The 21,276-nt window shown below is 36.3% G+C and overlaps 1 protein-coding gene across 1 annotated transcript in view; it reads right to left on the reverse strand.

Moving 5' to 3' along the window:
- The window catches only part of nek10 (NIMA-related kinase 10), a 56,516-nt gene that overhangs the window by 23,560 nt on the left and 11,680 nt on the right, over positions 1-21,276 (reverse strand). The window contains exons 15-27 of the mRNA XM_059012837.1: positions 20,240-20,317; positions 19,698-19,762; positions 19,500-19,602; positions 19,285-19,413; positions 18,630-18,767; positions 18,029-18,074; positions 17,471-17,592; positions 17,005-17,107; positions 15,438-15,513; positions 5,147-5,276; positions 4,476-4,546; positions 3,285-3,486; positions 1,478-1,664 (exon numbers count right to left, since the gene is read on the reverse strand). Coding sequence (XP_058868820.1) covers positions 1,478-1,664; positions 3,285-3,486; positions 4,476-4,546; positions 5,147-5,276; positions 15,438-15,513; positions 17,005-17,107; positions 17,471-17,592; positions 18,029-18,074; positions 18,630-18,767; positions 19,285-19,413; positions 19,500-19,602; positions 19,698-19,762; positions 20,240-20,317 — 1,450 coding nt within the window. The remainder of the gene's footprint in view (positions 1-1,477; positions 1,665-3,284; positions 3,487-4,475; positions 4,547-5,146; positions 5,277-15,437; positions 15,514-17,004; positions 17,108-17,470; positions 17,593-18,028; positions 18,075-18,629; positions 18,768-19,284; positions 19,414-19,499; positions 19,603-19,697; positions 19,763-20,239; positions 20,318-21,276) is intronic.

The following is a 21,276-nucleotide window of genomic DNA, read 5'->3' on the forward strand; positions in this document are numbered from 1 at the left end:
GGCAAATGAGCCTGCACAGTTTGCAGCACAACTGAGGTTAGGGCTCTGGGATATTAGTTTAACCAGACATTGTGTGTTGTGCACTAGAGGGCTAAGTGGCTAGAAATGGAAATTTCAAGAATGAATGTGTAACAGAAATACATATTTTCACCAGTGGCTGTTGCAAACTGAATCCTTAGGCTTTGCTGACATCTTTCTGCTCCCTATGAACAAATTATGTATGTATATAAGGGAATTTTGCATTAAGCTAAATTTAAAAAATAACTCTTAACTACAAATTGTTTAGATTGAGACCCTGAATACTCCTTTGTGTCGGCTAACACTTTAAACATACCATTACTATAAAAAAGAAATGGAATACCTCATCTGAACATCAGAGTTTTAATATTTTCAACACATTTTCAAGTCCTACACAATCTAACATGGAAACAAAGTGGTAGCATTCTCAAATAAAACGTTGTCTTCCATTAAGCATGCATTTAATGAAGTCCATAGCTTCCCCTGCTGTTTTCTTAATAATTTTAGTCTGAAACCTGGTGGCAGAAAAAAATGTGCAGCTGCAACAAAGCTTTACAGAAAACTCACAAATGCTGCCATGCATCACCATTACCACAGGTGGCATCTGCAGTGTAGGTGTCAGAACATACAGTTCCCACTTTATTAAAAAGAGAATCGATAGCGAAGGGATCTGTTAGCTTAGTCATTTGCTTCACACATTTTTCAAGTGAAGTATGTAATAAACAACATATAAAACATGTAACTACCTTGATACAGCTTATGCATGCCTGTGACGGGGTACCCCCTGCCCCTGGGTGTAGTTTGGGTTATTTTGTATAGTGTGGGTTATGCAGTACAGGTGATTTTAAAATGTATGTTGGTATGTTGGCCCAGAAGTACCCCCCGTGACTTTTGGGATTTTAAGGGCAAAGGTGGTCTTTGAGGCCATGTGTGCTGCACACAAGAGGGGAGATGTGTGATGGGGCACCCCCCACCCCAGGGTGTAGTTTGGGTTATTTTGTGTAGTGTGTGTTCAGAGGCAGAAAAAGATTTGTGAGTCGTGAGATAAAAAGAATAAATCTAGAAAACAATTGCTAGCCATGCTGGTTTTACGCCAGCACAATACTTGTTTGTTCCATATCTGTTGTGTTTGTCTGTTTTGGCCACTGTGCCATTTTGTTTGGTGAAAGTGTGTTGTTTTCTGTTTGTTCAGCCTTTTTTATTTATAATAAACTCGCGCACCAGCACTTCACTCGCAGTATTGTTGTCTGTCACTTCCTGGTCTGACGTCACCACAAGCCATCTTGTACACAAAGCCTTAAAGTAAATTTCCCATCAAAAGACATATGTATCTGGTTACAATACAATACCATTTTTTAATATATATTTTTTTTATATAGCGCCTTTCATAACAGAGTTATCACAAAACGCCGAACAATTAAGAATAAGAATAAGGTTGCTAAGTTAGGAGGTGACATACCCCGTTCAGTGCTCTCTGAAGCACAGTTATCCTCTGGAAAGTAACCCTCATTCGGTTTATCATCCCTCTCTTTCGCTGGACTGGTTTGAAAACTGTACGATGGAGTTTCAGTCATTTCTGATGATTCACTCTTAATGCTGGCAGCTCCGCTGCTACTGCTCAGACTGCTTGATTTATCATAAGGCTCCTTTATTGCAAAAAGACACTCAACTTTAGTATAAAGTAAACATTCCTATAATCTTTTCTCTCCTTTCTGAAACAAATCACACTGTGCTTCATATTTACAGCACTTGCCCAGTTTATCATGGAAAATAAAACAATCCAAGGACATACAGTATAGAATGGTATACTGCTGGTTGAAACACAGTTGATATTTAAGTATTTCTTAGCAGAGTAAGTACATTTAAGTACATTCAAGTACATTTAGATTGTGTAGAATAACAATAAAGTGTGTGTGTGTGTTTATTTTTTTTCTACAAACCAACTACAGTCAGCACTCGGATATCCGTTACCTAGATACACGTCAGTCACGTTTTACCGCCCTTGTATTAAGAATAAAATGAATCCCCATCATATATATGTAACAAATTAATGCATTTACTCGTCACACGTGATTTCCGATACAAAGCCCACCTCTTCAATGTTACAATTTATCTGAATATCCGTCACAGCCTGCGTTTTTGTTTAATGTGATTTAAATTCTCTCTAATGCCAAACCAGTCTTATTTTGTGCAGTTACACAGCGCTTCCTCCAGTTTCACCTGACAAAAATGCATCCAAAACAAAGTGAACGAGACAAGCTAGGGTAACGTAACAGTTAATCGTTAAACAGTTTTAGATACTGTGATATATTTCTTTTTTTTATCTGTGATCTTTTGTTGCTTTTGTGCATTTTTATTTGCAAGTTAACTGACATTAGGGCCTTATTGAGCACTATATTCTGCAATTTTTGAATACTGACTTCGGACACTGTTTTAATTCTGGAAACCTGTTTTTTTTTTTATCTTTTGGTTTTGTAAAATTGCACTGCATTCTACATTTTACACAGGTCTTGGGTTCAATCCCAGGTGGGGGACACATGCTGTACCCTTGAGCAAGGTACTTTACCTAGATTGCTCCAGTAAAAACCCAAATGTATAAATGGGTAATTGTAGGTAAAAAATAATGTAATTGTATGTAAAAATAATGTGATATCTTGTAACAATTGTAAGTCGCCCTGGATAAGGGCGTCTGCTAAAAAATAAATAATAATAATAATAATAATAACATTTAGATTTCATTTTGCTGTTAGGTTGTTAATGGGAAATTTTACATACCACTACAATACGTACCAGATTTAAATGTATGTACTGTATTACAGTTAACGTGTTGTCTCTTCAGTTTTGGTAAGTGATATTTTCAGAATCATACCATTCTGAATTAAAATACTACTTCTGTTAAAAATACAGTACTGTACCAACAAAACCAATATAGTACATCTAAATGGAAGCCTACTTATTTTAAAACTCAGTCCTTTCAGATATGTATTTTTGATATTGTCAATTTTTCAGGGAACACAAAAAAAGATACAAGTGCTGGAACTGGCCCAAATGAAATAATCAGATATGCGTCTCACACGCGTTTAATCGTCACTGAAGTCAAAATTTTATAGGGTCGGATATGTGAGTGCTGACTGTACATATGTATAGATATTATATTTTAAAGTTCACTGTCTCAGATTCCAAGCTTGGTTAAAGAAGCCTAGAATCGTGTTCACTACTAAAGAGACACATGAGCACTTTTTATAGTACAGTTCAACATTTGTCACCTGTGATAATACAGGACAGCTCAACGCGCTCCTGTTTGCCTCAAGGAAGTACTTCTGTGTGCGTCTCCTCTCTCTGTCGAGTTTCTTCTCCAGGGCAAGCTGGGACATGCACAAACCATCTACATATTTCATCATGACATCTGAGATCCTGGCACTGACTTCCACAATGTCTGGACGTAACTCAGCATCTGGGGTCAAACACCTGCAACAATTGACCAAGTCCAATTTTAAATGTTGCTTTTCTTTTTTGTTTTTAGGTGCAGTAGTTAATTGTTTGTTAGCTTTGTTTATTCTTTTATCTGGCTGCATTTTATATACAACTTATGTGTAACCCTTTCATCAAACATGTTTACTTCCATAGAAATTACACTGTCGTCTATTAGATTGATCTGTGTGTTTGAGTAGCTTTAGTGTACTTGTGTCTTTAAAATGAATAAATGCCAGGGTAGTTCATGAATGTCTTTGCTCTTTTGTTCCTTGGTAGAAAGTCTGTGGGGGCACTTTAATATGTAAAAACTTACTGCTAGGAACTAGAACAGTGGTTTTCAACCCTGGTCCTTGGGATTCCTGTGTCTTCTGCTTTTTATTCTAATAATGAGCTTAATTAGGCCTTTCTAATTGTTTTCAGCTCTTAAACAGTTGGAGATTTCCACTTGACTATAAAATATTACAATAACTTGACATCTGCAACTTCTTAGGAGCTGAGAACAATTAAAAAGGTATATTTAAGCTAATTATTAGTTCAATTAAGGGCTTAGTTAAGTAACTGAGAGCTCAGTAGGAATGAAAAACACAGGGATCCCTGAGGACCGGGGTTGAAAACCACTGATCTAGAAGCATAAATTGAAGATTCATGAAATATTTTTTTTTCCCTTTCATTTATAAAAGTATTCAGCAACTGTGATATCTGGTTGTTAGTAACTCAAGAAATGGACTAGCCTACAGATTTGTTTGAGGTGAGTATAACAGAGGTTAAAGATTGAAAAAGTAGACACTCTTGCTGTTTTTGCCACCTCATTACTTCTGTTTTCATAGTATCCTTCAATAGTGTATTGCATTTCTAGAACCATAGATGAAACCAACATCATAAGGTTGATGTACAGAAGTTCAAAAATAAACTTGCTTTTTTTAAACAAAATGAATGCAGCTGTAGGCAAAGCCAACTGAAGTGAAACAATATAGCTGGATTACCATTTAATGATGTCTGTCACTTTTTTAGAGTAGACTCCCTCTGGGACTGGTTCATAAACAGCCTCAACTATCTATAAGAAATTACAAAAACAAAGATTAAATCAGTTAGTTTGGCTTTGAGGTACATACTTGAGGTATTAAAATGCATGAATCACTATATAAGTGAGTATACAGAATGGTCTGACAAAAACAGAAACAAATGCCATAACATATTTAATATCACTAAAAACAATTTAATATGGCAAAAAGAGGGTACATCTGTTTTAGTAATACTGTCTTAACTCTGACATTTGTTAATACCCCCCCTCCCCTTTTTTTTAAATAAAGGTTTCCTACCATTGATATGAAAAAAAAAAAAAAAAACATATGGATGAATAGCAGTGCACAGTCACCACTCAGGAAAACATATTTATCAAAGCCTAAAATTGTTCAGGGCTATAAATTGTTTTTGGGATAGTAGCACCAAAAGAAGATTGAATCTAGATTGAATCAATCAGGTACCACAATTCAACTGGACTTGAAGTGAAGGGGTGCATGATTACACTTCTATCACTGCAATGAACAATTAGTTTGTCAATGATTTAGCCTTTGGTTTTGTCTCAAGTCATTAACCTTTTTTTAATGATAACAGTCTTGTTTCCCTGGGATCAATGCTTGAGTTAGGGTCTTACTTTAGTCGCCAGTGAAAGCATGTTCGTACTGTAGAAGGGTGGGTTTAGAGTAACCATCTGATAAAGGATGCACCCCACTGCCCAGACATCAGCCTTTTCTCCATATGGCTCACTCTTCACAATCTCAGGGCTACAAAAGAAAGGGAAACTGTCAATTCAGAGGCAATTTATAAACAACCGATTCATTTTTGATTAATGTATTTCAATCGCTAAATGTAAAGTGAAGATAGATGATAAACATGTATAGAGTGCTTTTATTAGTATTGACATTAGAGCTTCTTTATTAAGAGTACCAAGCTAAAATATTAATGTAAGTAATGCTGTATCACTGACTATTTAAAATACAGCTCATTACAAAAGCATTGCCTCAACCTGTGCTTTACTGCATAAAAAGAAAAAAAAAACGACAGGGGTGAAGTACAACTTAATGTGCTGTGCTAAAAGTACAATTACTTGTGTAATGTGCAGTGCTTTTTATTACCAGAATGCACTCAAAATCATGTAATTGAATTTAATTGTACAATAATGAGGCTGAGCATTTGTTAAAATTAAAAATAAATAAATCTCACTCTCTCTTCCTACAGCATGTTTTGAAAGTTCTAACGCTGAATAACTTTTTTTTATTCAACACAACAGGGTGAATAATCTTGCATTCATACAAATCCATCAACAGGATGACTGGGAGAACATTGCTAAGAAAATATGAAGCTTCATTTAAAAGGATTGTATCTTACAAAATAATATTCCATACATTTTCTACACTGCATATCCATTTGCTATATAGGTCTCTAATATGTAGTTCTGGCTTTGCACGCATTTACTGTTACTACACTAGGTTAAAGAAATCTCTGTTTGTAGGCCTTCATTTCAGATTTGGAGAATTCAGTTGTCCCCACCGCTTTGGGGCCTTTGATCATAAGAACATAAGAAAGTTTACAGACGAGAGGAGGCCATTCAGCCCATCTTGCTTGTTTGGTTGTTAGTAGCTTATTGATCCCAGAATCTCATCAAGCAGCTTCTTGAAGGATCCCAGGGTGTCAGCTTCAAAAACATTACTGGGGAGTTGGTTCCAGAAACCCACAATTCTGTGTAAAAAAGTGCCTCCTATGTTCTGTTCTGAATGCTCTTTATCTAATCTCCATTTGTGTCCTTGTTTCTTTCTTCAGGTTGAAAAAGTCCCTTGGGTCGACATTGTCAATACCTTTTAGAATTTTGAATGCTTGAATCAGATCGCCGCGTAGTCTTCTTTGTTCAAGACTGAATAGATTAAAATTTTTAGCCTGTCTGCATACAACATGCCTTTTAAACCCGGGATAATTCTGGTCGCTCTTCTTTGCACTCTTTCTAAAGTAGCAATATCCTTTTTGTAGCGAGGTGATCAGAACTGGACACAATTTTGTAGATGAGGTCTTACTAATGCATTATAAAGTTTTAACATTACATCCCTTGATTTAAATTCAACGCTTTTCACTACATATCCGAGCATTTTATTGGCCTTTTTTTTATAGCTTCCCCACATTGTCTAGATGAAGACATTTGTGACCCTGAGCAAGTCACTTAACCTCCTTGTGCTCCGTCTTTCGGGTGAAGACGTAGTAGTAAGTGACTCTGCAGCTGATGCATACATAGTTCACACACCCTAGTCTCTGTAAGTCGCCTTGGATAAAGGCATCTGCTAAATAAACAAATATTAATAAATAATAGGTCTTTTTCATAGATTCCTTCTTCAATTTCAGTATGTCCCATAAGGTATTTATAATGCACATTTGTATTGCCTGTGTGCAGTACTTTACACTTTTCTCTATTAAATGTCATTTGCCATGTGTCTGCCCAGTTCTGAATGCTGTCTAGATCATTTTGAATGACCTTTGCTGATGCAATGGTGTTTGCCACTCCTCCTATTTTTGTGTTGTCTGCAAATTTAACAAGTTTGCTTACTATACCAGAATCTAAGTCATTAATGTAGATTAGGAATAGCAGAGGACCTAATACATCCCTGTGGTACTCCACTGGTTACCTCGCTCCATTTTGAGGTTTCTCCTCTAATCAGTACTTTCTGTTTTCTACATGTTAACCACTCCCTAATCCATGTGCGTGCATTTTCTTGAATCCCTACTGCGTTCAGTGACTGACCCCTTATGGAAGGAAAATATATTTTGTAAATATATTGACATAAAATATATTGTCCTTTCAGTCTTAAGGTTTTTAATATTCTTGAATGTTTATTTATTTATTTTTTGCAGTGTGTAACTACTTTAAAAGTATTCACATGTCAAAAAAAGTAATATTAGAGTATGATTTATATATTGTATATTATAATGAAAATATATTGGCATACATTCTATAATACATTTTGTAATCTTCAATATATTGAAATATATTAATCAATATATTACATTATATTTCTCAATATATTAAAATATATTTTCATTCCGTAAGGGACATGCTTTGCAAACAGTAAGATCCTTTGACCCTGAAGTCACTGCTAAGGAGAAATAACCAAGGAAATGTACCTGTAACAAACATGCAAACTGAGAACATACATGTGCTGTGTTTATTTTACTGATAGGAACGCCCTGTAAACAGCCGTGGTTTTGAATCTGGATATCTTCTTAGTAGTTTATAGTGTAAAAAGTTACAAACATTGTACTAATAAAATGATTAATTACATTTAATGAGGGTTTACTGGTGCCTTAAAGGGTCTAACTGAAAACGACATCTCTTAAAACCAATTTGAATTAAACAATAAGACACAGCAAGGTGTGGGTGTTGTTAAACACTGCACAATGTCAGGAATGATAAGCCATTTTATAATCTGTGTTTTGAAGTATATAATACGTGTGTTATGATTGTAAAAATGTAATTTCCATAAATAAACAATCCAGTTTATGTATATGCCCCAGTATGTCAAAGCTATCACTTGCAAGTCTCTTGATCTGGTACTCCCTGGGTTTCTTCATGAATGTGATCTTCTCAGACCAGGTACTCAATCATAAGATACACATGGTGAGAGTTTTAAAATACAACAACAACAAAAACCTGATTGTACATAATAAGATACATATAAATGGACAGCTACTTTAGTGAATGGTATTTACCCTATCACATTTTTATATATTCAAGATTTTTGAAAGATAGACAAAGCTTTGGGCATCTCAGTGAATTATGCAAAGTTTTACAACCCCTTGGGTCAGGGGCATCACTTCACAAAAGGCTGGGGGAGAGGGGTCACAGAATGCATTTAGGCCCCCCCTCTCCATGATAATAATACTCTGCAACAAACTTTAAAAAAATAAAAAAATAAACCTCTAGCATTGCTCTGGATATCATCTAGGCTTTTGATGTCAACCAGGGCATCAAAATCAAGTTTTTTTACCAATGATTTTTCAGTTGCCATTACAAGCAGATCACTCAGACGAGGATTGGTTTTAACAGACACTCATTGCTTGCACTGGTTACTGAAAGAGTGATGGCTACCTTGATAATGTTTAGTAATATATAAGCATAAGTAATAGCAAGTATCCTTTTAGAGTTGCACCAGCTCAAAAAGAGAATAAAAACTACCGGTGGCACGAGTTTAGCTTTTCGTTCACCTCTTCGACTATGTTATTTTGCTATTTGCTTAGTTGCTGTGATGTGATAAATCTTATATGCTAAGCACTTTTACTGCCATGTTTCCAGAACACATCTTAAATACTTGAAAAGAATTATTAGTAAAACGTAACTTTCTCTTTTGCTTTTTGTAACACAACGTACACAATAGCTGCTATAGTTAATTTTGAATTTCAATAAATGCAACTTATCGCAATAACTTGAGAGAGGCTGTTGCTATGATGTTTTTTTTAGTCAAAACAATTTTAAAACATTGCAGCTTTTGACAAGAAACAAGAGAATGTTTCGTTCTACAACTTCACATTGTCAGGCTAGTCGCTGCACTTTCCTTTATGCCTTTTAACTTCTCACAGAAACTGCCACCTGGGGCCTCCCCTGGCGAGCTTGGCCCTGACAGAGATTCAGACATAATCCTTGTTCTTTTCATCAGTTATTTATGCATATTTCACACAAACAGGCATTAAAGATTAGATTTTGTTATTTACATTGACATTTAATAATACAATTCAATCTGGGGACCTTTAACAAGAGATGTAATTACATTTCTTGTCTGCTATTGGTTGCAGTTTAATAGGTTGGTTTACATTAAAGCTATGAAGTGCAATACAGATATGCCCAAAAGTTTTGCATCACCTAGAATTTTAGGATTGCGACATAATTTAAAAAGAAATATATATATATATATATATATATATATATATATATATATATATATATATATATATATACACATATATATATATAACATAATTTAGATCTTTTACTTAAGATCATTTAATCAAAGGAACTACAAAATGACATCGCAAAAGTCTACTGGAAGCCATAATAGTAGTATAGTATTTCATGTTAGATTTTGAAATGTCACATTTTTCAATTTATGTCAGTTTTTCGTTAAGAATATGGAAATCTACAAAGCGGTATGTAATTCAATATGCTAACGTAAAATTATTCAGCAGCCTTCATTCAACTTTATTAAGCAAAATAAGAATTGTTATAAAATGGTCAGCATAGACAGATTGTCTATAATGACCACTTTGATAAATCCCCATGTTACATTTCATGCTAAATAACCTGTATGTATTGACCACTTTTAAAGGGTCCTCTTCATGGTCGCTATATGCCAGTTTGAATGCACTATGGTTTAAAATTAGTATCCAGGATTTTCATATGAGCCCATTATACTGTTGTTGTTTTTTTATTAACATAGATTTTAAATCTGTTGCAACTTTTTTTTTTAAATGTACATAGAAATGTATACTTTATTTTGCTGTGGTGTGTATCAAAAAACTTTCAAATTTTTCCTTTGACATCAACAAAATATGTGACAGACAAAAGCTGACATTTAAAGAGCAGGCTGGTATGGGTATGAAATACCTGAGTTATCTTAATTAATGTAGTTCTCAGAACCTGCCTCCTTGTATACGGTATATGGTACACCACAGTGTAACCATTAACCTCCCTCTGTAATACTATTTTGCTCTTTGGTATAAAGGTTGGTTCATAATCCAGACATCATTTCTGGTCGGAGTCGAGGGTCTCCATCCTGTGTGACAGGTCAGAATTACGTCATCCACACTCTTGCGACATGCATCTTTTTTGGAAAGTCTTACAGCCTTTTAATGTTGAAAAAATTTCAACATTTGTTGCATAGTCGGCGTGAACCCGTACAGCTTTTATAGCTGTCTGCGCCTCGCAGTAGTAGGGTGGGCAAAGCAGGTGTGTGGCCACTAGAGGCAGTGTTGCAATTGTTAAAATCGTTACATTGGTGTTTGTAGGCTAGACATGAGCTCTAGGGGCTCCAGAGTGACGCATCCAGTAAAGGCGCTCCGCGTGGAGTGCAGGATGCGCCCTATAGCCTGGAGGTCGCCGGTTCGAGTCCAGGCTATTCCACAGCCAACCATGGACGAGAGCTCCCAAGGGGCAGCGCACAGTTGGCAGGGTGCCGCCCAGGGGGAGAGGGCTTAGGTCGGCCAGGGTGTCCTCGGCTCACCACGCACCAGCGACCGCTGTAGACTGGCCGGGCGCCTGTGGGCTTGCCTGTAAGCTGCCCAGAGCTGCGTTGTCCTCCGACGCTGGAGCTCTGGGTTGGCTACATGGCGGACCTGCGGAGTGAAAAGAAGCGGTTGGTTGACGGATGTTCATCTTCGCCGCTCCCGAGTCAGTGCATGGGTGGTAGCAGTAAGCTGAGCCTAAAATACAATTGTAAATGTTCAAATTGGGAGAAAAACGGGGTAAAATCAATTGCCGATTACTAAATTAAAAAAAAAAAAGACTGAAAAAGCGCCACTGATGCCGCTTCTGAGTTTTAGACAGCCACAGGATGTGATGATGAAATAGAAAGCAACACAAAGTGAATTTAAAAACAAAGAAGAATACCTTAGTAAATATTTGTTATTGTGCAGATATCTGCATCATTCTATAATTTGTTCCAGGGCAGTTATGATAATAACATGTATTTCCTAACAATTACTATTTATATAAGTATTTATTGTATTGAAAATTGATGTGAATGACACCAATATCTACTCAAACCTAAACAGTAATTGCTTGATGGGCTACCAAAAATAATTTATGGTTCCACAGGTCTGTAGCATGAATGGTTAAATTAACCCCCAGGGGAGTGTGTAGAAAAGATGACTAGTCACTCTTTTCTTATTTTCCACTGTACATATATGCAGTCAACACTGTCCGTGTAAACACTGCCTTCCACTGAGCTCAACCCAAAGAATGACTGATAACGACTAACAGCAAATTAATGAACTGATAAAAAGGACTGAAAAAGAAAAAAACTAATTAGTCCAACATGATTAATAGGAAATCTGATTACAGGGGTGGAAGAATGTAGACGCATCAGACTCTGCAAAAAATGTTTCCAAGAAGCATCCTTTTAAAATTGTCTGTTCACTTTCTACTACCTCTAACCTTTGCAAATGAGAGGTGGTCTGTCCAGAACCAAGCATACCAGAAGGTCATCTGTCTTTTGTACCGATTTATGGCAGTATGAATTAGTGGTCTTAAAGGAACCAGGTGTGTAATTTAGGTAAACTTTGATTCCTGATGTAGAAGAACGCAAGAGGTATCAGTAATTCATGATTTCTGAGGCAGAATGAAAACTGGTGGATGTATGAGCCTTGTGCTTTGTCAGCTTATTTCAGAAGACATAATTAGATTTGTATTACATGCGAGGAGCTGTTATTTAATTAATGATAATACTGGACTCGGCTTTCGCCCATATGAAATTAGATAATAATGGTGGGGACCAACCAAGACGTAGCTTCACTGTAATATATGAGCCCTCAGTGCTTTTCCTCAGCCAGGTAACGCAGATTTCTTATTGGCCTGGTGTTAATGGCTGAAGTGTAATGCTGGCTCAGCCTATTTGCGGCCTCCCTGATGCATCAGCACACACAGCGGCGGATATGCTGACGCCAGGGATCAACCAAAGTGTGGCCTCCTTAGTGCCTCAGCATGGCAACTATTTTGGGCTGGGCGGGTCACTTCACAGGGGTCATCAGATGGACACCTCCTGTCTTCGGTGTTTCGTCAACTTGCTCAACAGTGATACTGGCATCCCTGCACCACTCCCACCCAACCCGGTAGGGTTGAGTCTGTATACCGGTTTTGCGGTTTATTGCGGTTTAGGTACATTATGGTATAGATACTGTTCCTGTTATGCTATACTGCTATAAAATATCGTAATTATGGTATACAATGGTTACTGCTATGTTTGCGTTTCTATGAACAAAGCCAAGGAAAAGGTAATTTTCATATGAACATCTTTTTATTCTACACACTATACAAAACAAGTCTCAGTACTGCTCAGCTTTCTCACCGACGGTAACCTCACACTTGAACATTCCATTCATTTCTACTTTACTATCAATCACCATCATTTGCCTTTGCATTTTTCTCCTGCAAACATCAATCTTTCTACTGCAAACATGCTTCTAAACAAAGCGATGATGCTTTCAGCCTTAGCAAAGTGTTTGAGGAAGATATATTTGTGAACTGACACTGTATTTTGATAATGGTTTTGAATGACATAGAATACGTTTTTCAATGTCTCAATTAGCAGAGACAAGCGACTGCAGTGAGATGGCCTACTTCTTCTCAATGTAGTTTTGTAACTTAGGCCCTGATTGGATCAGAGTAAAGGAAATAAATATGTTTCACCTTTCTGAATGTCCTACAATCAAGGGCTTATTCAGTCAGAAAGCCTAGACTGTCTACTTTTCATTGATGATACAAACATAAATCAAAGTCAACAAAAAGCCTCAGAAAAATGGAGCTTGAATAAGGGTAGCACTAAAAAAAACTCCCACAGAACTGCGGCAAACGAAAAATATATTGCACATGGCATGTCTTATTCAATTACTATATTATACTTAAATGTGTATTTTCGACTAAATTACTATTTTGATTACATTTTTACCAGTTTCAAAATGCTTGAGATTATATTTCTGAAATGGTTGTTTTTTAAAGGGAAATAAAACAAAAACTGTCAAAGTATAAGTATTGTGATTTTTGTTTATGTTTATTGGAGTATTTATACTTCAAAGTAATGCAGAAATATTGTGCTTCACTGATTAGTATTCCATTATATGACAAGTTCAAAGTTCATGAGTAGCACCGAGCAGCACTCTCCATAATCGCCAGACGCCTGTTTCGCCCACCCTACTAATGTATGAACTAATCAAGGCTTCCAGTCTCTCAACTGTTGACAGGGAAATCTCATGCACAGTAACCGGGTACAACAACCTTGGAAGAAGATGAAACTGAAAGCGCCACTTTAAGCTTGCCCAGTAGTGCACTACTGTCAATCCTCTTCAGCCCTTGCACTGCCTGCTGTCCCACCGCTCCCACTCGGACTGTATCCTTTAAATCCCCATCGTACACCTCCCAAGACCCTTTACAGGATTTTCTGGCACTGTTGGAATGGCCTCACCATCAATATAGAACATCTTATCCACTACTTTGTCTTTCATGATAGAGAAGCTCCTTAACTTGGCGGGCTTGAACTCCATAAGTGCCTGTGACAGGGAGGTCTGTGCTGGCTATCGGGCACATGCGTGATCCTGCAGGGGGGGATTGGAAACCCTGTTTGACCCGCCTGTCAATCTCCCGGGGACATGATTTAGTTTTAGCTCAGGGGGGAATCTGGGCACCCCAATAAAGTAATAAGGAATAGCAGATAGTCAGAATCACTCGTACCTCTCAGGTTAGCGGAGGTGGCAAGACACTGCATCAAGCAACACTTTACTTTGTAGTTTTATTACTGTTATGTTTTCTGTACCTCAGGGGGATACCATTGTTAGTAGCAACCCTGAGGGTAACGAGCAATATTACCACCCGGTTGCCACCGCTGTATTATAAATAACTGTTATTACTGCAATATCTGTGACTATTAATCTGAAGCAAATGGAATGTGATCACACACTGTAACATAACATTTTGCTGCTTATACTTAAGAATTCTCTGTTGTGATATGCTGTACCACGTTTGGTGGTAGTATTGAATTGTTTATGAATAGCAGTGTGGCAGGGTGAAAGGTGTGTGTGGGGAATATTGGGTTGGCAGGGAGGGGGTTCAATTCCTCCCTGTCAAAACACATGGGATTGCGGGTGGAGTCGTAAATTGAATACATGATTATAAGTCTTCAGCCACAGGTGTATAAAAAGGATGATCATGGGTGTTAATGTTAGAATTAATGTTGGTGATAGAGGTGTTTATTTCCTTGCGTACTTGTAGACCTTTTGTTTTGGCCCTTGTGTCTTTTTGTTTATTCATGTGTTATGTTTAGTGTACTGTCTTTCCTTGCTGTTTGTGCTTGTGAATTAAACGTGTGCACTAGCGCTTCACTGCAACTTTCTTGTCTCTCAGTCACCCTTCCTGGTAGAAACAGCCTTGCCAGTGACACTACCCTGTCACAAGCAGACATATAGAAATTACAGTAAGCATACTTAACGTATAGCTGTCACATTGAAGTCACTACAGCAACTACTTAAAGCAGTTAGATAATTAGGATTACCCACAGGTTCCTTCCTTAATATATAATTAAGTACAGACACTGAATCTGAGCATATCCAAGTACTTTCTGGACAGCCAATTTAACAGGGTTATAAATACTAATCAGACAGTTGTCATTCATCTGAATATATATGAAACAAAGACATTTTAACTTGTGGGCTCATCTTGCAAGCATTTATTAATTGTGTAATGAAGAACAAGCAAAGAACAAAGGGCTGGCTCTCCAACCCCTATTAAAGGCAGGTGACCAAGGTTAATTGATTATCAATTCTTCAATTGACACCTGACCACTTGCTGCACATTCCTTTCAATTCTATAAATTAAACAATTTTTTTTTAGCCTCAGCTCTGCCACAATAACTAATAGCTTTCTCTTCCATTTTGTTATATTAAACTTAAAGATCAATTACGTCAAGCAGTAAATATATACTGGTAACCTTTAAAATGAATGCACAGATGTTAATAGCAGAAATGCATACGAAAAAAGGCATACATCTCACAAATGTTTGTAAGGATAAAACCCGTTCATTGTATATCACATGGTTTAAATATGTACAGTATGTGTAGTTAAATTTGATAGATAGAGAGAAAAAGACAGATATACAGATCTATAGATACATTTATACAGATAGATGATTCATGTTAATACTTACCAGGAGTACAGAATGGTCCCAACCACTGACGTAAGCTTGCTGTTTTCCTGTTTTTGCTTTGCAAGGCCAAAGTCAGCTAAAATAGAAATTACAGGTGGTTAATTCAATTGTTATTCATTTCACATATTTAACCAGAAACTGAGAACAAAATACCATTTGTGAACAGATCAGCATTAACTGACTGTGCTTTCTGTTTTATATTATTCAGATAAATGAATTGGCTGGAGACATATGGAATGTTTGTCAATATTCTCTTTATAATTGTTTTTAATTACTTTTTTTCTCAGTACAGGGTAGACATTAAAATGCATATGTTGGGCTCCCGAGTGGCGCATCCAGTAAAGGCGCTCCTCGCAGGATGTGCCCTATAGCCTGGAGATCGCAGGTTCGAGTCCAGGCTATGTCACAGCTGACCGTGACCGAGAGTTCCTAGGGGGCGGCGCACAATTGGCTGAGCGCTGCCCGGGTAGGGAGGGCTTAGGTCGGCAGGGGAATCCACGGCTCACCGCGCATCAGCGACCCCTGTGGCCGATAGGGCGCCTGTGGCTCTGCAGCGGAGCCGCCAGATCTGTGTTGTCCTCCGGCACTATAGGTCTGGTGGCATTGCTGTGGATCTGCAGTGCAAAAAATGACGGCTTGGAAGGAGCACGTTTCGGAGGACGCGTGTTCCAGCCTCCGTTTCCTGAGTCGGCGGGGGGGTTGCGAGCGGTGAGCCGGGGATACAGATACTAATTGGGCATGCTAAACTGGGGTGAAAACGGGGGTAAAATAATTGGCGACGACTAAATTTAAAAAAAAAAAAAAAAAAATGCATATGTTGGTGGTTATCAGGGTTGAGGTCAATTCCTTTTTTTTCAATGACAATTCCTTTTTAAATTAAATTCCCATTCCCTTTTAATCAATTCCCTTTTAATCAATTCAAATTCCAATCATTTGAAGGACTTGGCATTTAAATTGGAATTGGAATTGATTAAAAGGGAATGGGAATTGGAATTGGGAATTGATTTTAAAAATGAACTGGAAATTGAATTTGAATTAGAAAAAAAAGCAATTGACCCCAACCCTGGTGGTTATACAGGTTTCCATATTCCCAAGAAGCAGTCCATCTTTCCTCTATCTTCATGTAAAAACCCCTAAAGTTGTTTATAGCAATAGTGCCCTCTCGTTAAAGGCTCTACCCTCAGTTAAAAATCATATAACTGTAACCAGTTCAGGATTTAGTATGTTTAGTATTTAGTATATAGTATTTGTGCCAGCATACTTAGATTTAGTTATAAACCTTTTTACAAGTTTTAATTTGTAAGCTACTGTGAACATCTCTTAATTCAACACTGCCACCTAGTGTGTTAATGCAGTTTTCACCAATGCACATACTGTATTAAGTAAAGTGTTCCAAATGAAGTCTATTTAATTACTGTATCTTTGGAAGAACAGTCGGCGCCACTTAATTGGGACACTGATAATTGTGAGTTCTGTTAACTGAGACAGAACTCTGGGAGACAGACTTGCTGCACACCCTACTGTAAGAAACACAATTATTCTGTTTAGTATCAGACATGACACTTACTTATAGTTACTTTATCCTTTTCACCCAGCATGATATTGTTTGGTGTAAGGTCTCTATGTACAATTCTTTTCTCTTTGTGCAAATAACGCAGTGCTAAACATATCTGAAAATACAAAACAAAAACATTGAGGCTATAACATTTTCGCAACATCACATGTGTATGTAATGTGCTTTATTTTTGTATAGCAAGTGATAGTCAAAATTACCAAACATAAATATAGAAAAATATAAATATAGAACTGTACCAGGTGCATACATCCAGACATTTGAGCCTTGGGCAAATGGTACTACAGCATGTTTAAAAATTAAATGGAACTGGTACTAAATGAAACAAAAACAAGGTACATATTGATATTTGCCAACAAATATAATATAATATAAAGTGCAGGTAAATCATACAACAGTAATATAAACATATTACATATAATATTATTGTTGTACAGTAATACAAGTTGTGTGTCCTTACTTGTATAAAAATATTCCAGATTCGTTCTTCTGTAAACTGTTGCTGCTTTTCCTTGAGAGAATTGAAGTGTTCTCTAAGAGGAGCCCCTTCTATTAGCTCCATAACTATTAACAATCTGTCATCTAAAAAAATAAAAAATACTGGATTATAATATCAAATAAAATGCCAAAAACTGTACTATAGATTTTGTACTGTACTATACTATTCAGTGATGTTGCTACATGCATTTATAATTTCTTGTCTTGACTATTGCCATTCTTTCTTTGTTGGTATACCTGCCACTAAACTCAGAAAGCTTCAGCTTGTTCAGAACACAGCTGCCAGATTGCTTTCTCATACTCGTCGTTCTCAACATCATTACTCCAGTGCTCAGGTCCTTACATTGGTTACCAGTGAGCTACCGAATTGATTTTAAAGTTGCTGTAATAGCTTATAAAGCTATTGTATACAAATAAATGTGTACTGTATTGTGTATTGTATATTGTATATGATTATGAATGTATATTATTAGGACATAATAGAATGATATTATTTATAAATACATAAATATATACTTACTTTCTAAGAAGGTCTTGTAATATTTGACTATGTTTGGATGTTGCAGCTTAAATGGCAGTAAAAAGAAAAAAGGAAAAAACATGAATGTACAGTACATACTAAATTACATGGTTATTGATTAAAGTATTCACTCCACCCTTGTTATTGTTTACAATACATGACAAATAACAACTATGTGTCAATGTCCATATTCTGTATGTCTTCATAAGAGATATATCAAAGGTCTTTTTTTTCTTCCTTTTTCTTGATCACTGATAAATCATCTAGTTTGGGAATTTCAAAATGGGACAGTATAAAAGAATGAACATCCTGCATACCGGTAGTCATACTTTGGCAATATGACGACACATTGAGGAATTATGAAAAAGTTGTATTTCTATTCTGCCAAAAATTCTAAAACTGAAAAAAAACAAACAGAAATATTGTTCAGGGGCAGATTGTCTGGAAACATGTCTAAAATCTCTGGTTGTGAATATGAAAGGTCATTTAAAATTGCTGCTCTTTCCTAAATGAAATACCCCTGTGTGTAAACATTATATGCAAATGATGTATCTTGCATAGCCCTCTTTCCTAATGTGCAGAAAGTGAATGATTTTGGTACCTGCTCTTTGATTATGGTCAACTCTGACACAATTTTCTCCACACTGCTGTCTCGATCATTCTTATCTTTCCCAAAGACAGGATTGTGCAGGTTAACTTCCTTCAGGGCAAGCAAGTTCTGTCCACCGTGTTTCCTTACCTGTGGTAAAAACCATACTCACAGTTTAAACCAGAAGAGAGCACCCGAAGTGCCCAATAAAACCTGTGAAAATATCCATATTTTGTACTTCAAGCAGGATTGAATCTATCAGTAAATTTGTTTCAGAGGAAGTGACTCAATAAAGAAAGTTTCCTGCTAAAGCTTAACTTTTCTGCCCTATGCTCCTTACTGGTCTGGAATGCTAAACAAGTGTGTCAAGTTCATATATTTTACAAACTAAATTTGTATTCTGTTTAGTAAAAGGGTGCCTTTGTAATCCAAGGACATTACAAGTTCTGTTAATATACAGCTGATATTTTATAAGGAGACCATATGAAAAGTATTAACTGAATATATATTTTAAAAATACTGGTGGTAACAGTCAATTAACCACAAAAAAAAAACAAAAAAAAAAACGGTGGACTTGGTGGATAAAATGTTATGATAAGTTGTAATGGTGTTTAGTGTTTTCGAATTATACAAATTAGTAAAAACAAGTAGAAAAATACACACAAACCTTATGAACACTGCCAAAAGCTCCACTTCCAAGGTGGTCTAAAATTGCATAACCATTGATTATTTTTGAAGGAGCTTTGTTCTGGTTCACGGTCTCAATGCTTTCTTTGATTTGATTTAGTTCCTCATCCTAAATCAAATTGTAAAAAATGATTATAGAACATATGGAACAGTAACCCTAGTGACGAGGCAAATATAAAAAAAAGAAACACTTACCGAAAATGTATTAAATATAGCGACCAGGTTTTCATAGGCAGTGATGTCGCGAACATAGTGTCCAATGTCAATAAACATCTCAAACATTTCTGCAGAAAAAAGTCTAAAATTACAAAGCATTTCTGTAAATCAAGTTACATACCAGTTGAATATGTAAGAATGGAAAATTATTCTGTGATTTTTTTTTTTAATAAATACCTTTTAAAGAGATGTCGGTTTCTTTCCATACTGAAGAGAAAACGCAAAGCCCTAAATGCATAGCACTGGAAGAAAAAAGCAAGTCAAAATTCAATAATTTTCTGACATTCAGTTACAGTTGAATTATCTTTCAGTTCAGCATACATTTTCAGTGTAAGTTACAGTTATTTGATTTGCCAGCAAAAATCAAGGAATGTTTCACAAGCCTAAGGCACACACAGTGGGAAGAGTTTTTAAGAAAAGCACATTTACTCTCCATTATGGTGTATGAGAAAAACATTTTCATCCTATGAAAAACACATGAGAATCCCACAAGTTATACAGAAGACAAAAGAAAAAAATGAGTGAAGCCTACCCCTGACACCTTTAGATTTACGTAATATTATGCATGCAGGATGATGTGTGAGAAAGTTGCACTCAAGCTTGTTTTAAGATTATACTGTAAATGGATAAAGTGTAACAGTTTCTAGGTGTGAACTAAAGAAAGATACAGACAGCAGATTTTTAAAGTTCAAATGGCAAAACACTGTTTTATTACACACCTGCAGCATTTCTTTTTTTGGTGCAATCTTTTGCTTATGTGGCAGAATTAACCTTCCTATTACATACACTCCATTTTCCTGTGAAAAGAAATGTATGTGTTGTCAGTCTTTAGCATGTACAGTATTATTTCATTCACATGTTGTCTAAAATTATAAACAGATACTGTATGAATGCAACAAGTATATCAGTAACTTACATCCCCTGTCATGAACAAGTAAATCATCATGACACATGGTGGTGACTTCAATACATATAAATCAGTGCTGACGAGAGGGTGAGGGGGCGACACAACTTTGTGGCGGTATTTTCAAAGCCGTAACCACCTATTACTCGCTCAAAAAGTTGATGATTGGCTTGGGGTATGTGTCAAGAAGACATACCTCTTTGAATCAGGTGTGATGTCGGAGTTATAGGGGTGGTAATAAGTGACGCACTTTCAAGTTCGACTGACCAGTCTCGGACCACCAAGCAATTCTGATCATACCGTACCAAGTTTTGGTTTTTTTTTTAAGTTGTAGAAAATAATTAGGGATAAACAGTCACACATTGAGCAAAATCTATAAATTATAACACTTAATTAAGTAATAAGTGTAAATGGCAGGATATCAAACAGGTCAACATTTCATATTTGACTTGTTTATAAAAAAAATATATATATAAAAGATTAGAATAACCAATGGCAAATATATAACGACTAAAGTTAAATATGCATAATATATATTGTTATGTCTAATCTTACAACTTATTGCACAAATCAACGAGGAAAAAAAGTAACAATTGTGCTATTTTGTCTTGGTAACCTCCAAATAAATATTAGTAAAAATAATACAGCATTTATAATGTTGCACTTATTAAGAGACAAATTAATTTACTTTAACATAAGTATTTAATGATCATATTTCGATATGTTGTAAACAAAGCGGTACCCTTTTAAAATGACTCCTACATGTTGTACTGCAGTACAGGCTGCAGCACTGGAGCAGCTGCTCAATCGGTGCCTTCCACTTTCGACAGGTGGTTTATAGTCAAAACAATG

Source organism: Acipenser ruthenus, chromosome 3 (assembly GCF_902713425.1).
Source record: "Acipenser ruthenus chromosome 3, fAciRut3.2 maternal haplotype, whole genome shotgun sequence".
Taxonomy (NCBI): Eukaryota; Metazoa; Chordata; class Actinopteri; order Acipenseriformes; family Acipenseridae; genus Acipenser; species Acipenser ruthenus.